This window comes from Talpa europaea (assembly GCF_964194135.1).
Source record: "Talpa europaea genome assembly, chromosome: 4".
NCBI lineage: Eukaryota > Metazoa > Chordata > Mammalia > Eulipotyphla > Talpidae > Talpa > Talpa europaea.
In genome coordinates this window covers 142,975,398-142,999,783 of record NC_140070.1, presented here as the reverse complement: position 1 = coordinate 142,999,783, position 24,386 = coordinate 142,975,398, and the positions used below count along the sequence as shown (strand labels likewise).

At 41.3% G+C, this 24,386-nt stretch overlaps 1 protein-coding gene across 1 annotated transcript in view; it reads right to left on the bottom strand.

Moving 5' to 3' along the window:
• Positions 1-445: 445 nt before the first annotated feature.
• The window catches only part of TTC3 (tetratricopeptide repeat domain 3), a gene marked incomplete at both ends in the record, with an annotated part of 106,572 nt that continues 82,631 nt past the window's right edge, over positions 446-24,386 (bottom strand). The window contains 13 exon segments of the mRNA XM_084232429.1: positions 446-517; positions 1,552-1,644; positions 3,707-3,841; positions 4,017-4,137; positions 5,366-5,706; positions 6,971-7,072; positions 7,463-7,553; positions 9,978-10,078; positions 11,313-11,409; positions 12,249-12,317; positions 14,783-14,922; positions 19,018-19,167; positions 24,183-24,248. Coding sequence (XP_084088555.1) covers positions 446-517; positions 1,552-1,644; positions 3,707-3,841; positions 4,017-4,137; positions 5,366-5,706; positions 6,971-7,072; positions 7,463-7,553; positions 9,978-10,078; positions 11,313-11,409; positions 12,249-12,317; positions 14,783-14,922; positions 19,018-19,167; positions 24,183-24,248 — 1,578 coding nt within the window.

The following is a 24,386-nucleotide window of genomic DNA, read 5'->3' as shown; positions in this document are numbered from 1 at the left end:
TAAAACGTGGTTAGCTTAAGCCCATTTTTAAAATTCAAAATCTTTAAGGAAAAATGTGGGCATATTTTCAGGAATACTGGCTCTTAATAAAAAGTTTAACTTGGGGCATCTGAATAGGTCAAGTACTGCTCTGAGGCACTCATACAAGAGACTTTCATCTCAGACAGCACCTCTGTAGCAAGCCCCAGCAATACGTACATGTGGCCACACCACTTACTGACCACCATTAGGCTATGATCGCAGTGTTTCATCCGTGCGGAAATTACTACCAACTACATTAAAGATTTCCAATTATTAGCACTGTGTTTCACAGTGCAGAGAATCTTAAATGTCTATTTTATACCAAAGGTAGAATGCTGTTACTTTTCAATTTGGCAAACTAGTACGTCATTTCTCAGTGAAGTGCGGCTACCTAGAACAGCAGGCCTCTTCTGGTGGGTACAGGCTACTCCTCTGACAGATCACGATGCGGGCAGGATGGGCAAGTGCTCTGCTCCTTCAGCCACTGCTTGAAGCACTGAAGAGGAGAAAAGGAAGTCAGCCGGCGCCTTCAGGAGCACACAGAACCTCAGCTCTTCTGTCCTGCACCTTCACCTCAAAGTACGCTAGAGTCTGCGGTCATCCAACACTCAGAGACACTAAAGTCTGCTTCGCCCAGCATAAGCCTCAGAATCAGATCTGTGAAGACCTGGGGCCCCAACCCTCTGTTACCTTCCCCTAGTCCCCACCCCCCGCCACTCTGATGCTCGTCTTCACGCCTTAGCTGCCCTGATCTAGAGGTTGGCATTTTCTTGTCCCTGGGTCTCCCTCACCCGTTCTCCCTCACGTCCCACGCGGCGGTGGCTGGCCCACTGCCATCACAGTGCTGGCGTGTGCGAAGTCTGAGAGCCCAGGCACAACACCCCGACACCTGAAGAGGGCAGGCCATGTGAAGGAGACTGGGAGTGGTGTCCACTTCCCTCACAGCGTACCGCAGGGTCCCTTTGCCGGAGGATCAACGAACTGACCGAGCAGAGATGTGGTCTGTGCTCAGCCAGCAGGCTAAAGTTCAGCGCACCACATACCCCAACAGTTACACACAGATCTTGCAAGGGTACAAGCCTGGATCTCGCAGGTCTGGCAAATGGGCCAGTCAGTTTTAGGTTTTCTCCCTTCACAGTATCAAGCTTACTTCCTACACTGTGCGAGATTTATACACTCTGGCGCTGTTTATCAGTTAGTCATGTGCATAAGAAGTCACCTTCCAAGAGCTACTACAGCTTTGAATTTCAGCACCAAGAGAGTTGACGAGCCAAGTGCTCCTCGCCACCGACCCTGCTGGGTAGAGAGGAGGGCCCCAGAGCTTGGGGCCCAGCATGCCTCTCCCCTCCCCTTCCCTTTGGAAAGGGAGACAATGCATATGGACACAAGGAGGTTTACAAACGGTTTGAAAAATAAAAACAAAACAAAAAACATATTGATGCTTGGGGGAAAAAAGTCACTTCCTTGTTATTTTCAAAATACTTTACAGCTACAATGCATGCTACCAGGAAGACCCAAAAGAATTCTTACCCCTTTGTGAAACTTGTGCCCGCATTTTAACACACGCATATTTTTGGATTTGAACACTTCATGGCATATTTCACAGGAATCTGTACCCAAGATCTGTGAAAACAAACATCCAAATAATAAAGAATAACTTAATTTCTTTTTACTGGAATTTCTTTTACTACTTGAACTCTTCCTACAAGTGACTTTCAAATATTTTCACCACTAAGTGGTATATTATTCCCCATGTCAGCGAAGCAGGCAGAAGAAACTTATAATGAAGTTGTGATTTTTTCAGAGAAAAATGTTTCATAGTTAACAGATGCCCAGGTACAATACCACAAATGGCTATTTATCCAACCCCATACTGAAAGTATCACAGTAGCTGAACGTTGCAAATGAATCCTTCCCCTAATTACCTAACAATTGGGGTGGCTCCAGAGATTAAGATACGCCCCCACTAGGGACTAACATGCAGGTAACATCAGGATAGAAGATCGTCCCCAACACAGAGACGGTCCAACAGCTAAGGGCACATGGGGACACAACAGTAGGAGTCACAAGTGTCACACAATGCAAGTCTTTAAAATAGAGAAGGTGTTATAGAGTTTCCAGTAGAGGGTCCAGAAAGAGATGTGTTAACAGTGGTTACTTCTGGTTAAGATTTACTTTGTCCCCTTTGCTATTTTCTGAAGTTTCTGTGAAGGTGGATTACTCGTGCAAATCAAAACAAAACAGACTGACAGCTCACTCAGCAAACATCCATGGTCAGGGGCAGTGCGGGCGCTGGGACACAGGGGCAAATGGGAGGGTTTCTGGCTCCAGCGGCTCAATCTGGTGCCTGCAGACAGCAGTTCCCATGTGAAAGCCAGCCTGAGGGCTGCTCTCTTTCACCAGACACGAAGTCCTCTCCCCACTGCTCTCAGCACTTGCCCCACTCACCATCCTGACCTTGACTCACTTCCCTCTTAGTTCTGGGCACCTGTGTCCTGGGCAGCTGGCAAGGAAGCTGCTCCACAAACTGCCAGGCAGGTGAACGAATGCACCCCGGGGGTTAAGGTCAGGGATGGAGCTGGTGGCAGCACCTGCAGGTTCTGAATTGGGGAAGGGGAATTTCTGTCTTTCCCTGACACTGGTGCCGCCAGGCGCAGACGGAGGATGTGGCACAGTGAGGTGGTCACACTCTACTGTGGCCCTGCTGGGAGGGTCAAGGTGGGATGGAGGCAGGGTGAGGCTGGAGCCTGGCTGGAGCCCACCGAGCACGTGACCGGGAGGGCCTTGCAGGAATGACCTGCATGCTCAGAAGGTGAGGAGGAGACCCTCTGGGACACAGGCACTTGTGGGCGGGAATCCAAGGGATAGCAGGAAGTAAAAATGTGGAGAAGGAATAAAAACCTAAGTTCGCAAAGACTCACTCTTAAGTTGTCAACCTAGCGCTCTCTGCATAATCTTGCTTTTCAGACTGCACAGCTGAGGGCACCGTGGCCAGCAGCTCTCCTGCACTCTGATCACACAACTGGACAAAGGGAAGCTGTGCTCTGCGCCAGATTCCATGGAGTCCACGGCCAGGCACACAGGCGACACACACTGCGTCCCGGCATCAGCTGCTCGGTGGGTGAGGACCAGGGACTACAGGGCAGATTTGCATCAAGTGAAGCAATGAGGTGCTTTGGCTTCCTCATTCAGAAATCACAGACCATGCCAACGGTTATCACTGAGATCAGAGATACAATAGCGCTCATGAAAAAGTCTATGTAAATGTGACATTCTTATTGTCTAAGATGACAACCAACAACTAAACCAGTCTAGCGAATTGGGAGGTGGGTTTAACCAGTTCTGCCCAGCACTAGAGGGGAGGGGGTAGGGAAGAACCAGCCTTTCTGGAGTGCGGTGCCTAACCCTACTAAAGCCCACTGCAGCCCCACACCAGACAACCCCAACAAGGGGGTGTGACCCCAGCTCAGTGTACCAAGTCTGTGGGATTCCAAAGCCTCTGGTTGCAGAGAAGAAAATGATCCAAAAAGCATTTTCCCCAACTAGTCACACTTAGATGGGCTGTTCTGATGGCACACTCAAGCACATCTATATTTGCTTATAATTTTAAAGAATCGTGAATTAACAAGTTTGTCTCCTTCATTAAAAACCAAGTGGACCGTGCGGTTGCACACACAGCACTCACAGGGGCAGCCTCTGCCTTCGGCTCCGTGGGGTGGGGTGCTGCTTCAACAGCCTCTGAGGGGGCACCCTGCGAGGCCTTGGTCACAGAAGCAGCAGAGCTGGGCTCAGAGGATCTCCTGTCCTTGCCAGGATTTTGCTGCAGAGATAATGCAGGTGGGGAAACAAGTTTAGTTATCCAAAAGCTCCAGCATCTTCTCTTCAGTAAACTGCTCTCCATATTTTGGCCGAAGCATTTTTTGGTTTTTACAATTTCCTATTTTACAATCAAGGGTAAAGTGGAACATTTTACTGTATCTGAATAAAATACTGACCTTTTTTTCTTCATCTAGAACATGTTCTGTCACCCTTTGGACGATTTCATCAATGCTCAATCCTGATAGTGAGTTCTTGTTTTGGTTTCGCACTTTTTTAATAAAACCAGCAAGCTCAGTGCTGCAAAGGAAAGTGAGGATAAACGAAAAAGTCAAAGTTTTCTAATGCTAAGAAATAGAATGTGTCAATATTATCTCAATAGCTATAAGAATAAAACCAATGCAAAGGAAAAAAATTAGTTTGTAAACAAAAATAGTAACTATATACAAAAAGCAACAGGATCATTCCAGACAACTATGAAAATCTCACTATTATTTCTAAATATTTAAATAGAATTTCAAAGTGACAGTGTATCTGCTATATTCCTCCCTAATTAGAAGTGAACATCACACATCTTAGGTTTACTGTAGCTTTATAAAAAGTCACTAAACGATCAGACACCATTGTTTGGACTTGGAATCTATAAAAGTCTCTTTTTATCTAAGAGAAAACTAGTTTTGATTTTCTCCCTTAAAAAAAAACCTAGCCAGGGCCTCCCGGGTGGCGCAGAGGGTTGAGTGCAGCGCTGTGAAGCTATCAGCAGCCTCTGCAGCGCCAGTTCAATTCCCGGCCGGCCAGGGAGAAACCCACATGGCGCAGTAGACCTCTCCTGTCTCACCTGCTGCTCCCCTCAGCAGTGTTTTCCTCAGTCCAGTTGTTTTGCTCCCTGCTCTGTCTCTGGTGAATTCTCTCACCTTCCCGTGCCTCTGGCCTATACCCCAGTTCTTGTATAAATAAATAAATCTTAAAAAAAAAAAAAAGCTAGGGCCTCCCCGGTGGCGCAGCGGTTGAGTGCTGGGTTGCAAAGCTGCCCGCAGCCTCTGCAGCACCGGTTTGATCCCCAGCTGCTCCCGGGCCACCGGAGAAGGGTCCCACTGCTCCCCTCAGCAGTGTACTTCGGTCCTTCTGCTTGCTCTGCTCCCCGCTCTGGCTCTGGTGAATTCTCTCACCCTCCCGCCCTTCTGACTGTACCCCGTGCTTGTATAAACAAAACAAACAAATAAAAATAAATAAATAAATAAATAAAACATGCCTCTATTAAAAAAAAAAGCTAGCCAACAACGGGTTTTCAAAATTTGAATGTTTCACAAGTACTAAGGTGGGAACTATATCATTAACCAAGAATTACATATTTACAACACTAATAATACCCCAAATGCTTTAACTTTCAGAAAATTGGGATGCATTTCTATTTGGCTGTTCACACTCCAACACAGCCAGGGTTACCAACAGCTTTATTTTTAAGGTACTTTTGATATTACAACTATTTTTACAACTGGCATGTAACCGCTACAATTTCTATCTGTACCTGCTGTAACAGGGGAAGACCTCAGACAAGTGCTCGATAATACTGTTGAATGGCTTCTTGGGAGACTGGCTTGCGTGAGCGTAAGCTGGAGGAGCAGGCAGTTTCTGATCGGCCCCAAGGCTCATTTCTGGCCCAGGAGCCTGGTCAGTGCTCTCTGCCTCGGGCAGCGCAGTGACTTCTGGCGGGCTGCAGGGTGGTCCTGGCAGCAGAGAGGGTGTCCCCGCTGGGCCAGCACTTGAATCCTTGGGAGCTGTAGTCTGGTTTCCGGACTCTTGACTTGCAGAAGTAGAAGAGCCTTGATCATCGTGGCCTGAAGACTCAGGAACAAACTGAGGGTGAGCCTGGGAGGAACACACACAGCAGCCAGTTCACTTCCGAGACACACCCATGGAGGAAGACTATTAAACATCACCATGCCAAACTTGGTTACTCAAGGGCACAAGAAATTTGAATTAAATGTTTTTGTTTAAAAACACTGCTGTCATAACATAACTTGTCAGTTGTTACAAGGGCAGAACTCTGCTGCTAAGTATTTCTCTCTATAATTATTTTCTGTAAAATATGAAAAATGAGAACATTTCACATACAAACTCCCCTTCCTTCAGTACTTACCTACTCAGACTTCTCCATGCCCAGCTATGTCTGGTGGCTGACTCATCAAAACAACTGAACCCATATCCCCCCACCAAACTGCCCATGCTGAGGCCACCAACAGTCTCCATCCCACTAAGTCCAGGGACACCCTGACACTGCTGGTCACTTTCTTTCTTCACAAGAGCTCTTCTGGCTCCACCTGCCGGCTTTACCAGCACATCTCAGGTCTTTCTTGGCTCTCCCAGTGAGATTATGTGTGAACTTCCCCATTGTCTGAGGCCTGAATCTTCACCTCAGGCTACACCTCTCCCCAGGCTTTTTTCATTTTCTCATGACTCAAGAGTAAGTGCTCACAGAACTGAAGTGCCATAATCACTCCCAGAGATCCAAACCACAAGCCCAAACTTCCTAATGGTCAGCTCCAACTGGGTGATCAGAATTTTGATGTCTCAAAGCCAGCCTGAGCATAATCTCTTCACTCTAATCTTCCCTCCCATGCCCACCACACTGACAGAAACTCAGGGTTCATTCTTGACTCCCCAACACACACATATATCACTAATAATACCCCAAATGCTTTAACTTTCAGAAAATTAGGATGCATTTCTATTTAGCTGTTCAAACTCCAACACAGCCAACACTTCCCAACACACACCCACTGCACCCCAAACTCACGAGCAGACAGTTCATTCAAGAGTCTCTCCTAAATACTTCTCAGATGTGCTCCCCACACCCCTCCTCGAGCCAGGGCATGGCCAGCAGCGTGGGCTAGTAACTGTCAGCCCTATCCCCAGGCCTCTATGTGGAAAGGCTGATGTTTCGTTTACATAAGGGTGTTATAGATTTTAAAAGATAAACCCAGAAGCACCAATAATTAAAATATGGATCTATCCCACCCCCAGAAAATCCCCACAATACTCCAAGCAACTACTTTGGTCAGTTGAGAAAAACTGTGGTTCATTGTTTTCTTTCCTTCAAAAAGGAAAAAAAAAAAAGATGTGACAGACTTACTGTGCCACAGGCAGGAAATGAAAGCTCAGAAATCTGCACTTTAGGAAGTTCACTGAGTCGAGAACCTCTTTTAACTGCCTTAATTTGGTCTTCAAATTGAGACTGTAGAGAGGAGGAAAGGTGTTAAGTCTAATAAATTCCAAGGGAAAACCATAATTAAAACTTTTTTTCTTACTAAACATTACCAAAGGTCAACAATTTTCCAGTAACATGTGAACTACAAGGTATTGAAACAATTACTTCTTGAAGGAAGTACAATATCAGCTCTCAATCAGAATGTTCTACAATCTTACCAATTTTTCTAATCTTATCAACAAGGGCAGAGTATAAAACACATAATTCAAGAACTAGCATTATTTTCATGAAAAATTCTTCATAAAATTTCAATACTGCTTTTCATAGTTCAAGCCCAAAAGAAACCAAATTCTTAGTCTCCTAAGAATTATAGCCATCACACAGACTGACAGAATTATGAAATGCCTTATAACGTACCTTTGCTTTCTCAGTTTCTTCTCTAACACTGGTAAGAAAGGATTCCCAGGAATGCATGTCAGACTCTATGTCAGGATATGCTGCAGAATCACTGAAAAAGCAGAACAGTATGAAACTGCTTAATGTCCATCTTAGAAATGAAAAAAAAAAAAAAAAAAAGCAACTAAAAGTACTAAAATACAAATGAAATAAACATTTAAACATGAGAAAGAGACATTAAAATGATCACACATACACCCAAAAAGCCACCTGTTTTTAAAGAGTTGTGTATTTTATAATCTCAGCAGAAAACACTTTACAAATTTTAATTACTGACTAACCAAACCCCAAAACTGGTGAACAGGGAGCAGTCTCCTAAATTTTAATTTTTTCCCCTCAAATTTGAAGATTTGGCTATTCTTCATTTGACACTTTCATGTTTAACATCAAAGTCTATATTTGCATTAAAAAATATAGCCTGAAACATTTAAAACATCCCAATAAAACCCTCATTCTCACCTTCTTGTAAATTAAAGGGTGCGGTCTGAGAGGCTAAGATAAATTTATGATCTGGCACCTCAGGAGTCTGGTCTATTGGAGGTGACAGACATGTTATCTATGTCTGAGAAGACTGAAAACACCGCTGACCCTTGATAGTGTCAATTCTCATTACACAACTTGAAGAAAAACCCAAACACTCCTTTATGGCTTTTCCCTTGTGTTGTCCTTTGGAGCAACAGGCAGGTAGCAGAGTCCCTAGGAGAGAAGCCAATGTATGGGAGGCTTGTAAGAAGTTGGAAACACAGGTGAGACGCGGTTGGGGTCTGTTTCCCAGAGAAGCCACACGAACACTGATGACAGACGCCGTGCAGCAGCAAAGGGCACTTTTGTCTACCTGAGTTTACAGTCCTGGGATCTGAACCAGCACGTTAACTTGCACCTTCAATCAGAAAGGACTTTTCATGTAAAAAGCACTAATCTTTGAAAAATGAAGACAAAGAATCATACTTTATATGAAAACTAATTTTCCTTGACCTACTGACAGACTGAAATTTAAATTAAAAAAAAAAAAAAGAAAAAGAAAAAGAAAAAGAAAAAAACAACACAACACTAGGAAGGAAGAAAAAATCCCGGCATAAAGAAGTCAAAATCTGTGTGTGGAACATCTTGCTGAAGGACAAGATGAAAAGTAATCCCCTGTATGAAAATATACATAGAAAAGTGCCAAACGCCAAGACTTAAGGAAACCCTCAAAGATTCCCAGGTAAACTTTGCTGAAAAACAAAGTAAAATGAACAAAAACAGGTAATGATTGTGGAGAGCTGAAAAACTGAGTGCGTGCGAATATCCTTCAAAGTGACATTCCCATACTCTGCAGTTCAGATGTTAAGTAACCGTACCTAGGAAAGGCAATTTGGCAGTGTTTTAAAAGCCTTGAAAATGTGATCTTCATTCCAGAAATTTATTATGTAGAAATGATAACATGCATAAAAACTAGCTACAAAGTAGTGCAACTTTTGTTAATAAAACGTGTAAACAACCCAAGTATAACACCACTGAGGTGGTTTTGTTAGGGGGAAAAGGCTGTCCTAAAGCTAGTTCCATACAGGCTTTGTGGACTCCCCCAGGCCAAAGCCAAAGACACTGGGAACTCCAAATCCCATTACCACCCAAGGGAAGGTGGCTGGGACCTGATGGTGGGGTTAAGCAGCCAGGCTGATATAAAGGCAGACACGTGGGCTTTGGAAGGGGTCCCCCATTTTGGATCTCCACCAGCTTACCAGCGTCCGACCAGCTCTGAGAGTGACTTTGGGTTTCCAGGTCGGCGGATCGGGTAGGACGCATTAAAGACTTTATTTCCCTATTTTCTCCCTGAGTTGTACATTTTCCTTATTTCCTTTTCCCTTGTAAATAAACCTTTTATGAACCTTTTGTGTGTGCCTGTAGTGGAGTATTCCTAAGTCCCTTGTAAGCGCACGGGTGAGGACCCACAGCGAGGAACCCGTTCAATATCAGGGCTGTCCTATAACAGCTTGATGCCCAACGTGATTTCCAAGCTTCACCCATGGTTGACCAGCCCAAAGTAATTTTTCTTGCGTTGGTCACCATAAAGCGCATTAGGTCTGCAAGACTTTTTGCTTTCCACAATGGACAAATATCTGGAGGGACTGGTTTTCTTTCACACTGAAAAATCATAACCCATCTGCATGCTGGATATAATTCAGTTTTCAAAATTAGACTGGAGAAATGTAATTATTGATATGAAAGGAAGTTTGTGTATATTACCTAGTGAAAAAAAACATGCAAATTTCCAATACAAATGAATTTATTCTAAATTAACTAGTTATATCACAATTAAGAATTACGGATTTTTTTTCATTTTTGTATATTTTGATTTTTTTCTACAGCTGAACATGTTATCAACTGTATATTAAAAAATATAATGATCCTAACATAAAAATTTCTTTCTCAGATCAGCTCTAACTTATTTAGTAAGTGATGTGCCAGAAAGGAGGCTCGTGACAGCACACCGTACCTGCTCAGTAGCTTCAGGTTCTTAAGATACGCTTCAGCTTGTGAGTCCATGATCTGTAACTTAAACACTTCCATCTCCTTCCAGTTTTCGAGCACAGACACCTACCATTAAGTTAGAGAATGTTTAAGTATTTTAACACTGAAATTATTTTAAGGTTGTTAGAACTAAAACGTACTAAACCATTTTCAAGTTTCTCCTTAAATGACAAATGATGACAGAATCGCCAATACTTGATTATGCTGCAATTTCCCTCAGGTGAACATGATTATGCTGCAATTTCCCTCAGGTGACCATGAACGAAAACTTTTGGATTTGAAAACTGAATAAAAAAAGACAGTAAAATTAAGTACCTTAAATGAGGCTTCCCTCATTGTCTTTCTGCTTAAGCTGCATTAAGTACAGAGGTTAGTCATCTTAAAGTCTATGCCTGGCATCCATGTCTATACTCCCGTCCGTGAGTGCACAGAGGGCCAAGGGTCTCAGAATAACCCCAATGTTGAACCCTAATGAACTTAAAGGTCTCAAAGAAGTTTTCTCAACACGGGCATCAAAAGCCTCTGGGGATGTTTTTAAGTCATCAGACTACAAGAAATACAGAACTGGTTTGCTTTAATCCAGGTGTCAGTAGTCTTGACAGGATCCACCAGGTGTACCTGCTTGCCAGATGATGTTAAGTGTGAACTGAACAAACGTTGGGAATATATTTTCGGGTGTGGGGCCCACAAAGTACAGGTACATTGTCTTTGCCTTCCTTTCCTTAGAAGCAGTTCAATGTTCAACTGAAAGTCTCATGTCTGCAGACTGCATAAATTCTTTTCTTATTTTCCCTAAACAGTCATATTCCAATAAATAACATTAACTTCCCAATTAGAAAAATGGAGATAACCATATTTTAGTAATTTCTCAAATAACACACCTACATTGACACATATTCTTCCATAAATTATGACTATAATAAGTGGGATTTTCAAGTTCTTTTTCTAGGATTCACAAATATATTTTGTGGTTGGTTACATCATGGTGTTATCACTTGATTAAATATGATGGAGCCATTCAAAGTTATAGCATGGAAAATGACTGAAAAACAATGACGAGTGTGAGGTGTACAAGGACATCAAGCCACAAAATCTGCTACACAAACAGAGCTATGTAACAACATAAGCATAAAGGTAAATAAAGCATTCAAAAGCCCGAGGCATGGAAGAGGGGATGTTTTAGGGAGGCAGGATTTCGCCTCCGCACTTGTCAGTAAGGCTGCTATGCCTCATGTGTAATTAGACCCAAAACAAACAAACAGCGTGCAGTCCTGTCTGTCATCACACGTCCTGGACTCACCTCTGCAGCCACAGCTCTTTGAAGACTCTCTTCATAATTCTCTTTCCCTTTCTTGATAGAGCCTTCTATTTTCAATTTCTCATTTGTAAATGTATTACTGCAAATATCAAGGAAAAAAAAGTTTCTTGAAAAAAGCTTAACTTTGGGGATTACAGAAGCACAAGTTTAGTTTTGAAATCCTATCACAAGAAAACATATAACAAGTACAGTATCTTCTTGCCCAATATTTGACTATATAAAATAGACTCTCATGTGCCCCTTGAACTTAATAAATGAGCAAAGGAAGACTGGAAATTAAAACTATTTGGGGGGTAATGCTAAAAAATTGGCTCACCATTTTTATGAAGGTAAGTGGGGTGTGATCTATTATAGTTATAATAAACTTTGTAGCTCATCCCTCATCCTTTGAGTCACAAGTTTTATTTGGGCACATAATGCAAGGACATAACCCAAAGGAAAAAGTGGTCTGTACAAAGTTGCTCATGGCAATGTTTATAACAGCTAAAAAAGGAGGCCAGGACCATGATGTAAATGAAAGTATACATGAAACAATGAATAAGAAAAGTAAAATACAATTATTCACAGCTAAATATAAAGTTTGCCAGTGTGTAAAAACAGTATTTCCATTAATAAAAGGTAAAATAAAAAAACTTATATTAGTAATTCTCTAATGAAGGAGAAAGAGGCATAACCAACAAAAAAGAAATTCAAGATTTTTAAAATTGACAATGCAAAATAAAAGCAGGAACAGCTTAAAATAAAAATACTTAAAGGATAAATTTACTTTAATATTTATGGAATAGGATAAAAACAGAAATAAAGAAAATAAACACATTATTCTATAAAAGCAACAAACAATACACTTAGAAGTCTAGTGTGCTTGTACCTCTGATATGAGAATTTAAGATATTAAAAATAAATATAAACTTAATTTGCCTGATTTCAAGAGACTGATCCGGAAGTAACTCATGTTTCTCATCCTGTTCGTCACTTTTTTGGGGATACCTGAAAAAGCATAATCACCAAATTTTAATTAATATTCAAAGATTTTAAAAAAAAAGATTTTTAAAATTTCTATTTAGGGACACAAGAACTAGGGTGTAGGCCAGAGGTGCAGGGGGTAAGAGGATTCACCAGAGAGGGTGGGGAGCAGAACAGGCGGATCTACTGAAACACACTGCTGAGGGGAGCGGAGACAGGAGAGGTCTGCTGCACCATGTGGGTCAGCTCCCTGGCTGGAGATAGAAGTCAGGCTGCAGTGGCTGGCAATAGCTTGACAGCACTGAGATTTTAACCCCTGTGCCACCAGGAAGGTCCAATTTTCAAAGATTTTTTAAAACATGTTCTCACAGAGTAAACTCTAACCCTATCAGTGCAAGCATTTTTTGAATTTTTTTTAACATTTGTGTTCCCTAAGTGACGATATGCCTGTAGCACAGATCCTGCACCTCGGTCCATTTCCAGGAGCAGCTGCACTGGGCCAGCACATGCAGAAGAGGCAGCGCTGCCAGAGCACCACCAGTGCCACCCAGGGCTCTCACTCAGCACGGCTCCTGTTCTTTCAAAGACAACTTAAAGCCCTATTAGCGCATGCATGGACACACAGATGCACGCATGGTCTGACAGCCTCTCATCAACAAAGTGTGCCAAGCCTGATTCCTAGACAATGCTTTACACAAGATGGGCCCTGCTTCTCCTTTCCTGCTCTCCCGCATGCCTCTGCAAGTCATCTCTACTTGCCCAAAACCCCAAGTTTCCATTAAAAATCACTGTCACTTCATGGCTTTTCCCTTCCTCAAACACTTCCATGAAACACCCAATGCCAGCCATTCCTTAGCTGAATACTAAGTGTGATCTAAAGTACAGCAAAATCAAAGATATTATTCTTTATCCTTTGTGCTTCTGTAAGAGACCCAAAATATTTTAAGATTTAACCTTAAACATTTAAATATAAAAATTTACCTTTAAAAACATTTATTTGTAAAGTACAAAAAGCAACAGGCACACAGAGCTTATTGCTTATCTTTAAATTGTGACAGAAAATGCCCAAAGAGGAAAAAAAAATCAATAATGTTTATTCCTAGCAGAAACGGTAATTTTTGCTAGCACAGAAAATTTTTTTATCAACAGTTTCATTTATTCCAGTTGATATTACGTCTGAATTGAGCATACGAAAAACGTTTAATATTAAATATTCCTGAAGTTCTGAATAACTTAAAAAAAATTTACGACTACACACGTTCAAATATTAGGAGGTAGAGACCTTTACAAACATTACTGTTTCCATAAATGTTCCCCACTGAAGAAACTACCCCGAAACTAACGATCAAACCAGTATCAGCAAGCATCTACTTCTTCACTCTTTCAAGCACTGTCTAAAAACTACCCAAATGAGCACTTGCAAGTCCCATAAAGAAAGTTATCTGGCTGTAGGGTATGGGACATGTGGAAAACATAAATGTCCTTGAAAGGTGAAGGTGGTGATATGGACTCCCCTCACTAGAGCCCTTCAATCTGGACGAGGCCTGCAGATTCCTTTAGACAAGAGCATGCGGCGAAAGTGATGCTCTGACAGTTTTGGGCCGGAACCTCCAGAAGCGCCCTCTGCACTCCCCAGCCTTCGCCAGCACATCAGAAGTCCAGCTGCCATGCTAGAGACCACATGCTAGAGACCAAGCATCACAGGAAGACACCAGAGGAGGAGGAGACAACCTGAAACTACACGGCAGGAAAGAGGCCAAGATACCCCAGCCTACCAGTCAATTCTTGCTAAATGCAGCCCCACAAACCACTGGTATGGCCAGAAGTGGCCCAGCTGAACTCAGTCCGGCCCAGATGGCAAGATCATGATCAAATAAAATGGTTGTTAATTTAAGTCACAGAGTTTCGGGTATTTCATTACACGGTGGCAGATAACAATTAAGCTCAGGAATCATGTGATAAATCACTATTTAGGGAAGAGAGAGATTGGAGTGGATCACAGAGAATCTTAAAACAGCTCGGCCCATCTGATGACTATCGTACCTGTATGTATTACCAAAACCCTCAAACTATCCTCAAAACCCTCAACGATCCAATTTTTACAATTTACAGATATAGGATAGAAGTAATCATGAATAAAATGGTCATCAGAACCTTAGTGCAGGAAAGAACGTCGGCACAAGACCAGCCCCTTATACAGACAAGCGGGCCAGAGGCTCTGTGCACCCATGGAGGGGTGCAGACACCAGAGGGAGGAAGTCAGGTCTTGGCTGAGCCCCAGGCCCACTTTTAATTTACCTGAAAACACAGTAGGTTTAGAAAACATTTTAGGGGAGTAATTCCCCAACGGATGCTCTTTAAAGAGATGAAGACAGTATCTAAAATTTCACCTTATTTGAGATAACCTGAAATTAGATATCCAAAGTATTAAAATAACCCCTCAAAAAAATCCCCAATTTAAAAAAAATCACTTTTCGTGTGTTACTTACATTTCACTGGCATTTAAGACCTTTTTCATTTTCTTCTTCAGAGACTTCAGTTTTTCTTGGATTTCTTTTTTCTCCTGTTGCCATTTTTTAATTTCCTTTTCCAAATCTTGGAAGAACCAATTTAATTCCGTCTTTGAAATCTGAAAATATTTTTTAAAGTGAGAATATTAAAAAACATATTAAAAAGAGCCAGAATGACTAGAACTGACTGTGGTGTAACAGAACCCTCAAAAGCTCCAGGTCAGCAGAATAGACAAGGAGATGGCTGTGGGGCCTCCTGAGCCTGGGATACCAAGTTGTACAAAACAGGGTCTCAGCCCTGCCTGCTCTCACCCAGGCCGGCTAGAGGTGAGGCCAGTGGGCCCACATAGAGGCATGAGACTGCCTGGTAGTGGGGAGGGCTTCTCAAAATCAGTGATATCTGATCTTGGTCTTTAAGGTGAGTCTAGCACGTGGAGAATGGACCCCAAGGATTGGGCACAGGAGAGCACAGAGCAGTCAGGGCTTGTCTGGACAGGCGCAGGAGGTGCTCCATGGCTGCAGCGGAAAGCGGATGTGTGGAAGGCAGGGCAGGATGAATGGGACTTGGCCTGAAATTATGAACAGCCTTGCAAGCCACGCTGAGGAGTGGACGCTTCATCCAGCAAACAGGGAGTAAGTGTAGGCGCTTAAGCATGGAGAAGATTCTGGAAAAGTAACTCTGCAGGACACAGAGATGGATCAGGGTGGGAAGAGGGCACGTGGAAGGTTCAGACCGGAACAGCAGCCTGCACATTTCCCGTGACCCACCGTAACAAACACATTCTAATAATAATCTGCAGCAAGTGAACTGCAGCAAGTGATCTGCAGCAAATGAACATTTTTTCCAGTTCCACATTTCTCTGCTGAAATCTCTATTCTATTCAGTTATTAAAAACAATTTCAGCCACCATCCTTAAACTGATTTCGTAGCCCAATAAGGATTATAACCCTTCATGTTAAAAGCTGTATTATAGGAAGGGACAGTCTCTCAAAACCTCACAGCAACAACGCAGGCAAGAGACAATGAGGATGATGGTGGTGACAATGGGGTGATAAAATTAAGGGAAACGCTGGATGAGTAGAGTAAGACGATGTGTCCACTTGGAGATAAAAAGTAGAGAAGAAGCTGACAGTTTCTCCTACTAGTGGAAAAAGGAGACTACGGAGATAAACTATGACAGGAGGCATAGGAAATAATCCTATAAATGACTTATATAAGAACTCAATAATCTTGACCAGTCATTTTGATGGAACAGAAGTTTATAAGCACTTGGCAAAGATTACAAGTCAAAGGAATAAAAACCGTCTTTCAACCTAATCACGTAGAAAGGCGTGTGTCTTGTTTACCCACACATTATAGGCACTTCTAACAGGCTACCCCAGAACAGATCAAGTCAGTGTGTTCTGCTCCTCAAAACAATCCTTCTCAATATATTCCCGGTATATTAGTAGGGCTACTATGACCACTTATAAGCTAGTTGGTTGTGGCCTGGAAGGTACTTCCCTATAATGAGCCATGTTAGAAACATCAGTTAAATGTACAAAACTTCTCTTCTAAGAAGTTCGTGATCACAGTGGGAATCTGAATAAAATGGAATTTAAAGTGTTAAGAGGGCAAGTTTCAGACCATGAGAGTCCTTCTTACTTTTTTTTTTTTTTAAAGATTTATTTATTTATACAAGAAGCAAGGCACAGGCCAGATACGCGGGAGGGTGAGAGGATTGACCAGAGATAGAGCGGGGAACAGAACAGGCAGACTGACGAAATACACTGCTGAGGGGAGCAGTGGGTGAGACAGAAGAGGTCTGCCTCGCCATGTGGGATTCTTGCCGGCCAGCCGGGATCAAACCAGCACTGCAGAGGCTGCGGACAGCTTCACAGTGTGGTACTCAACAGCCTGCGCCACCAGGGAGGCCCTCCCTCTGACTATTGAAGAAAGAATCTTAGCCTGAGTTCTGGGAGTAGAGACACATGGTGCTGGGAAGATGAGAAAAGCAAAGTACTTACTGATCTATTTAGAATAGAATCACACCTGTCTTTAGTAACCTCCCACAGCCTATAGGCACTCCATTTTGTCCTCTGGGGACCTGCCTCCCATCAACACCTTCAAGTCTCACTGGACCTCTGTTTAAGCATCCCCACCTAAAGGCATGCCCAAATCTCAAGAGCATACTTCAAATGTCTTTCCTTTCCTTCCCTTTAAATCCTAGCACAGGTTACAGTAAGATATTCTAAGAACCCTTTCCACCCTCCTGCAAGTATTCACACTTCGCCCTTCAGCTAGATAATTACCTAAGCTCAAGGCAGACTGCACACAGGTTTTAGTTGACAAGTCCAATTGTTTTTGTTTGTTTTTTAAAATATGAATGTGATGCCTTTGACTTGGTCGTAGAGGCATTTGGGTCAAGATACCTGCCAGTGTGTCAGACAGTGTGACAAAAGAAAGGAAACACTCTATTTGAAGGCAGTGGTAGCTGCCCTTTGCTGGACAGCTAGGTGCCATTCCACCTGAGACTCAGTCTTCTCTGTCAGCTTTCTTATGCAGGTACTGCTTTTTGAAACTTCTTCTAAATCTACAAATTCTCTAAAAGTTTTATGTGAATTTTAAAAGTATCATTCTTTCAATGCAGGCAATGAGGGTGAAGCCTTTAATGTGGGGGAACTAAACAATGGCTTTAAAAAAAAAAAAATTGGACTGATTACATTCTGCAGTAAAGCACATAAAAATCAGACCCAAAGTTGGCCAAGATCAGAAGCACCAGGTATAGGTGCTCATGGTCTCCATCCCTGGGTGCCTGATTTACTGTGATGGTGTCTCTTGGTCAAGTGCACAAAGAAAGAAGCCTTGATGAACTGGAGTAACACAGTACCCAGCAGACTAACACTTATCAAGCTGTGAAAGCTTATGTCAGAAAGAAATACCATTCACACAGCACTGACTAAGTGGCTGTGTCTCCAAATCTGCCCTTATCACTGAGCTGGGTGGACACAGGCATTCCCATACAGATTTAATAAATCTGAATTACCCTGAGGAAACACAAAGTTTATAAAAAAATATTTTGTTAATCCCCGTAAGTAGCTTATTAAACTTGTGTCCCATGAATCACTGTGTTAAGCAGGGTTCAATTTTTTCCTCTCCTAATCAGGAAGACTGACCAACCAGGAAACTAAGCAGAAAAGTTTCTGGTTCCTTCTAATTTTTCTCTACTATCAAATCTCATCCCATCCCAGTATAAATAGGTACTAAGGAATGTTAGGACAGCTACCTTTACATATTGACCCTTTTCTTTTGGGTATACTTAAATTTCAATAACTTAGTTTCTTGATTAAGGACCCATTAAATTAATTTTCTTCTATTTACTGTGTTAACCTAACTATTGACCTTTGGACAAATTCTTTCTTTCTTAAATGGACTAACTCTCCTTTGCTAGCTCTGTACCTTAGTTGTTAAAAAGGAAAACACAATTTCTTCACAATTCCATTTTCCTACTCATTCAACTTGGTTTTGCTATTAATAAATCCAATAGCAAGGTATAGTAACGGATGGTCAATTTTAGCTAGTGAAATTAAAGATCAGTAGACTCAAGACATTCTAGGTGACTACAGTTCCAATGTGCGTGAGCTCCATGTGTTTTTCTGACACTTCTTAGGGGTTAAGGTGGTGATGATGATGATATCAACAGTAACCCTGTTATGCACTGGACAACTTTAGGTACTTTGTAAGTATTAATCTAACCCCATGAAATGGATCTATTGTTACCCAAACTTTCCAGATAAGAAACTAAAGCACAGAGAAGTTAAATAACTTGCCTAGGATCAGAACGAGTATAGAACTAATCCTGGATCTAAAACCAGTCACTGGGATTCCACGGTTCACACATTCAACCCTACTGCTATACTCTCTCTCAATAAAAATAAGTATTTAACTCAGAACTTAGGTACCAGAAAATAGTTTTAGTTAATCAAGAAAACTCAGTTACAGATAAATGAAAACCCAGATTTACAGCCCTTTTCTTATATGGCAACTAAAGAGGCTCAAAAATGCTGCAAAAACAACGCTGCCCTTTCAACGCTAGAGAGAAATCTGAACAGGCAATAATGCAGAAGGAGCCTTTGCTCAGCCAACAATGCAGCAGCAGCAAAGGGAGGCCCAGCAGGCACACCTCTCCTGATTATGCTACAGGCTATTGAAGAGAAGTTTCATGTGGGATTACCTTGTTTTCTTCCAAGTTCCTTGTCAACTTTTCTTCCAGGTCCCTGGTCTCTTCTGCGCCCTTGAGTTTTCTCTGTTCATAATTTTCACATGCTTCCTTTAACTGCTCTTGCAAAACCTGGTACTCCCTTTCAATCTGTGAAATACCCCCCTAAAAGTAAAGTAAATTAGAAAATTATCTATTAAAAGTAGTTTAAAAAGCCTATTTCTGATTTCGTTCTGAACTGTTTCTTAAGTAAACAAAGAAAAATAATAAGCAGAAAAAAAGGGAAAATCCTAGGCAGTCTATGATAGGGAAATGTCACAATAAATCAAGAATTAAAAACCCCTAAACACTGCTTAGCGAAGATAGCTCTTTATAAAGTAATTGTTCACATTACTGGAATTCATAATGAAACTTTTCAATCTGTACTATAATTAGTTCTGAATTTTTAGAGGGTTCAGTATTAAATCAGCAGTTTGATATGAATGGCATTCTCCACAACAAATATCAGCAACTGTTAGGTTTTAAAACATATACATTAGGTTTTATGCATAGTTTAGATATAAAGAGAACATATTCATTTTGGTCTGATTTTAAGTACTTCAAATGGATGGCTGCCAATTATTTCAAGAAGACAAGTTAAAATATTATCAATGAACTGTGTTTAATTATGCAACTGTCTCTTGGACGAGCTTCTAAAAAAACAGAAGCCATACTGCAAAGTGAAACGTTGGTGAACAATATCACTGATATATTTTTTACCTTGCACACTACTAAGACTGTCAGCAATAACATACTTGTGTCCGCAAAGAAAGCCCGTGAGCTCCCGGGAGCCCCTCCTCACTGCAGGTGACTGCTCTCCCCAGATGCAAGGCCTGGCAGCTAAGCTTCGGAAACCCATCCAAGAGGCACCACCTACTCCATCCACCTTGCCCTTATCCTTCACCTCCAGCTCCGTAGCATGTTCCAAGTGAAAAGGGGCAAAATTCTGTGAAGTATCAGCGAACTCTGAACTATGACCAGAGTGGCCATAATGTCAGTTCACCTTGGAGAGTCCCAGTTTTTGTCTGTCCAGACTGAAGGTTTAGTTAAATAGTCACCCTTCCTGTGACCCACAAGAACCACTTAAAGTTTAAGATATGAGCTACCTCTATTTTCATTCTCAATTCAGCAAAAGGATCACAATGAATAGCAACTTGGTATTATCGATTAATTTATATGCCCCAAGTCACCACCGAGGACAGGCAGGAAGTTATGCTATCTCTGTTAATTCATTTAAACTTCACCACAGTTCTGTAAGATATTTAGCATTTTCACATTTTATAGATCAGAAAGCCAAGCTTTGAGAATTTAGGCAATTTTTCAAAGTCCCAGAAGAAAGCGGCAGTGTTAGGATGAATGCAGGTCTCAGAGGGAGGAGCCCACAGGCCACTACAGTAGGGTTCTGAAATCACATCAGCGTTCTGAAATCAAGCTGATTTAAGGAAGTGTTTGTGCACTTTCCAAATCCTAATGAAAATATTTGACAGTCAAAATACTGACTCCTGAAACAATAAGGCCTACCTAAGTTAGGGCTGAGCATGGGACAAGCACAGGCCCTTCCACTTGGTACATACATGTCCTGGCCCAAAGCTCAGCGAAGCTCTGTGCGCATGAAAAGCTAACACACTCTAAATGCTCAAGGATGAGAAACTGGTCAGGTATACCACCACATTCATCATACAATGGAAGATCAAGAATGCACTGAAAATGAAGTTAACAATCTGTATTTACCAACATGAAGATAAGTCCGTAAGACATTAAAACTGAAAATTTCCAATAAAACAGATAGTAAATCCCATTAAAAGCACTACTTTAAACATTACAAAATGCCTGGAAGACTGCTCATCAAAATATTAACATGGGTGATTATGGGAATGTAGATGACTTCAAATTTTTCATAAATTTCTGTATTGTTCATTAAAAGAAAATAAGGGTTGAATTTTTTTTTTTTTTAAGATTTATTTATTTATTTATATAAGCACTGGGTACAGTCAGAAGCACGGGAGGGTGAGAGAATTCACCAGAGCCAGAGCGGGGAGCAGAACAGGCAGAGGGACTGAAACACACTGCTGAGGGGAGCAGCGGGCGGCAGGAGAGGTCTGCGCGCCATGTGGGACCCTCCTCCCGGTGGCCGGGGAGCAGCCGGATTTCGAACCAGTGCTGCAGAGGGTGCAGGCAGCTTCGCAACCCAGCGATCAACCACTGCACCACCGGGGAGACCCAAGGGTCGAATTTTTATAATTGGCTAACTGATAGCTATTTGTACAGATATTAGCAGGCAACACAAAGCTGATTTTTTTCCTATTTAATTACACATCTGATCTTAAAAATGATTCCATACCAGTAATGGCAGAATTGTTTCATGTTTAAATGATGGTGTAACATTTCATTATATGGATGTGCCATAATTAAACTAGTTCAATACTGATGGGTGTTTAGATTGTACTTTTCTACAGATACAAATATAGATGAAACAAATATATAACAAATCCTTGTTTATTGATCTCTGGACACATACTGAGTGTAAATAAATCCCAAATTGCCTTCCCCAGAAAATTTTTTTTTTTTTTTTAATAAATGAAGTGCCATTGAGCCAGTACAGGACTGATTTCTCCCCTCCTGTGTGGTCACTGCAGCTCTCACAACCCTTACATTTTTATATTCTTTTGATAACTTATAACTTTTTCTTGTAACAAATGTAGTTGTACATCTTCTTACATGTTTAAACATCAACCTTATGTCTGTCTTTTATTGTGCACTGTCTAGTCACATCTATTCTCATTTTTATGTTTATGAATCTTTTCCTGATTAACAGAAATTAATTAAGAAATTATCTATAGTTTTATCTGTCCTGTGCTGCAAATTTTCCTACTTTGTCACTGTGTTTTCTGTGTATGTATATTTGTTGATACACTTATATATGCTATGCATAGGTATGCACACATTAAACATGTGTGTACAGACATATAAATACACATATTTGTTTCCATGCTGTTAATTAACCTTATGGAAAAAATTTCCCCATTTTTTCGGGGTACTTCTATGGGTTGATTTTTTTCACACTTAAGTCTTTGATCCTCCTGGAATTAATTTTGGTATACGGAATGAAGGAAGGAACCAAAATAATTTTTTCTACAGTAGATGGCAATCCATTTTTCCCTATACCATGTATTTAAGAATATACTTTTGCCTTACCATTTTTATTATACCTTTAATTTCTATATTCTTCTGTTCCATTGGACTCTTATTCTAAATAGTCCGGTTATGTGTAACACAGTTTTTATTATGTTTGATATCCAGTTGTTTATTTTATTTATTTTTTTTAAAGATTTATTTATTTATTTATTCATACAAGCACTGGGTACAGTCAGAAGCGCGGGAGGGTGAGAGAATTCACCAGAGCCAGAGCAGGGAGCAGAGCAGGCAGAAGGACCAAAGGACACTGCTGAGGGGAGCAGCGGGCGGCAGGAGAGGTCTGCGCGCCATGTGGGACCCTCCTCCGGTGGCCGGGTAACAGCCGGGGATCGAACCGGCGCTGCAGAGGCTGCGGGCAGCTTCGCAACCCAGCGCTCAACCGCTGCGCCACCGGGGAGGCCCGATATCCAGTTGTTTAATTTCCTTTCTTATAGTTTTTTTTTTCCATGGGCACACTTTTTTTTTTTTGGTATGAAGTTTAGAATCAGTTTGTCCAGTTTCAAATAAATTTTATGCAGCAGCTTCTCTCCAAGGTGATCCCCAAGCTCCCTGCCTCTTGGTATTCATGCCTTTGAATAGTCCTCTCCTACACTACATCTGGATTGGTGGGTTGGTATGTGCGACCAAGAAAATAGAGAAGTGATGGAGTGTAACTTCCTAAAGTAGGTCATAAAAGCCACTGCTACTTCTGTTTGATCACCCACTTTGAGGAAGTCAAGCCCAGTGACAATACACAAGCAGTTCCATGTGGCGCCCACAGGCAAAGAACTGAAGTCCTTGCCCAGAGCTAGCACCCATGCGCTGACCGGGCTGAGTGAACCATCTTGGGAACAGAGCATCCCAGCCCCTGCAGGGACTGAAAAGACTCCTGCAGAAGCCTGAACAGTACTGCAACTCACAAGAGATCTCCAGCACCGTCCAGCTACCCTGAGCCTTAATTTTTGACTGCTAGAAGCTGTGAGATAACGAATGTTTAAGCCACTGAGTTTTGAGACAATTTGTTACACAGCAACAGACAGCTAACATATCCTGCTCCGGTTGTACTGGGATTATGTCAAATTAGAAGCTTTAGGGAAAATCAATTTCTTTAACAACTCAAATACAGAGAGCACTTTTTCACTTAAGTCTTCTGTACATCTCTCAGTGCCATTTTTTTTCTCAAGTTTTAATTATTTTTTACCCTTTCTGTTACTGAAAATGATCTTTTCTTTTAATGTAATTTGCACAGGTTGTTATTTATATATATAAAGGTACTGCATCCAATCACCTTTCTGAATTCTCTTACATTTTGGTATTAGGTTTTCAGTTGATTTAGATCTTCCAGGTACACAATCTAAGCCTCTATAAATAATGATCCTTTTACCTCCTCTTTTATAATTTTTCTTACCTACTTTTGTCAGCTGATAGCTCCAGACTGCTAAATAATAAGGTGATGCTTTACCATTCAGTGAGAGGGCTTTTAAGAAAGAAAGACAATAGCATGGTGAGAAGTGTTCACCTATTCCCATGTCATTGTAGTCAATAAAGGGACTTGAATTTTACCTAATACCTTTTTATAACTTTTCTCTTAAGATATATTACCAGAGTAAATGATATTAGTACATTTTAAGTGAATCATTCCTAAAGTGGTGAAGCTCTTACAATTATTTCTCCATTACTTAGTTCTTACTTATAAATTAATATAGACTCATTATACAGCAGCTAAAACAATAAAGCCATTCTACTTTGGAATAAATAGCTAAGAAAAAACTTACCTTTTCCAATCCCAAACTTGCCTCTGATCCCAAACTAATAATACAAATAATATCCTTGTGTATTATGTTCTAAAGCTTCCATAGCAATGTTTTATATGGAGTTGACATCAAAATAGTTTTAGTTCATCATTCCATCTAGTTAAATTAGTAAAAATTAAAACCTGTGAACAGTTAAGTATGATTCTGACCCACCTGTTGTACCTCAAAAGGATCATATGGCTCAGTATTGACACCTTGATGCATTATATTCCAAGACACCTTTGGGGAGAAAACAAATATTTAAATTCAATCTATCTTCCCTGCTCTAGTAAAATGAATTTATCACATAATAACATTTGAAAACATGCCCACTTTTGCGGCAGAGGGAGGAGGTTAAGTGCCAATTCAGATAATGTT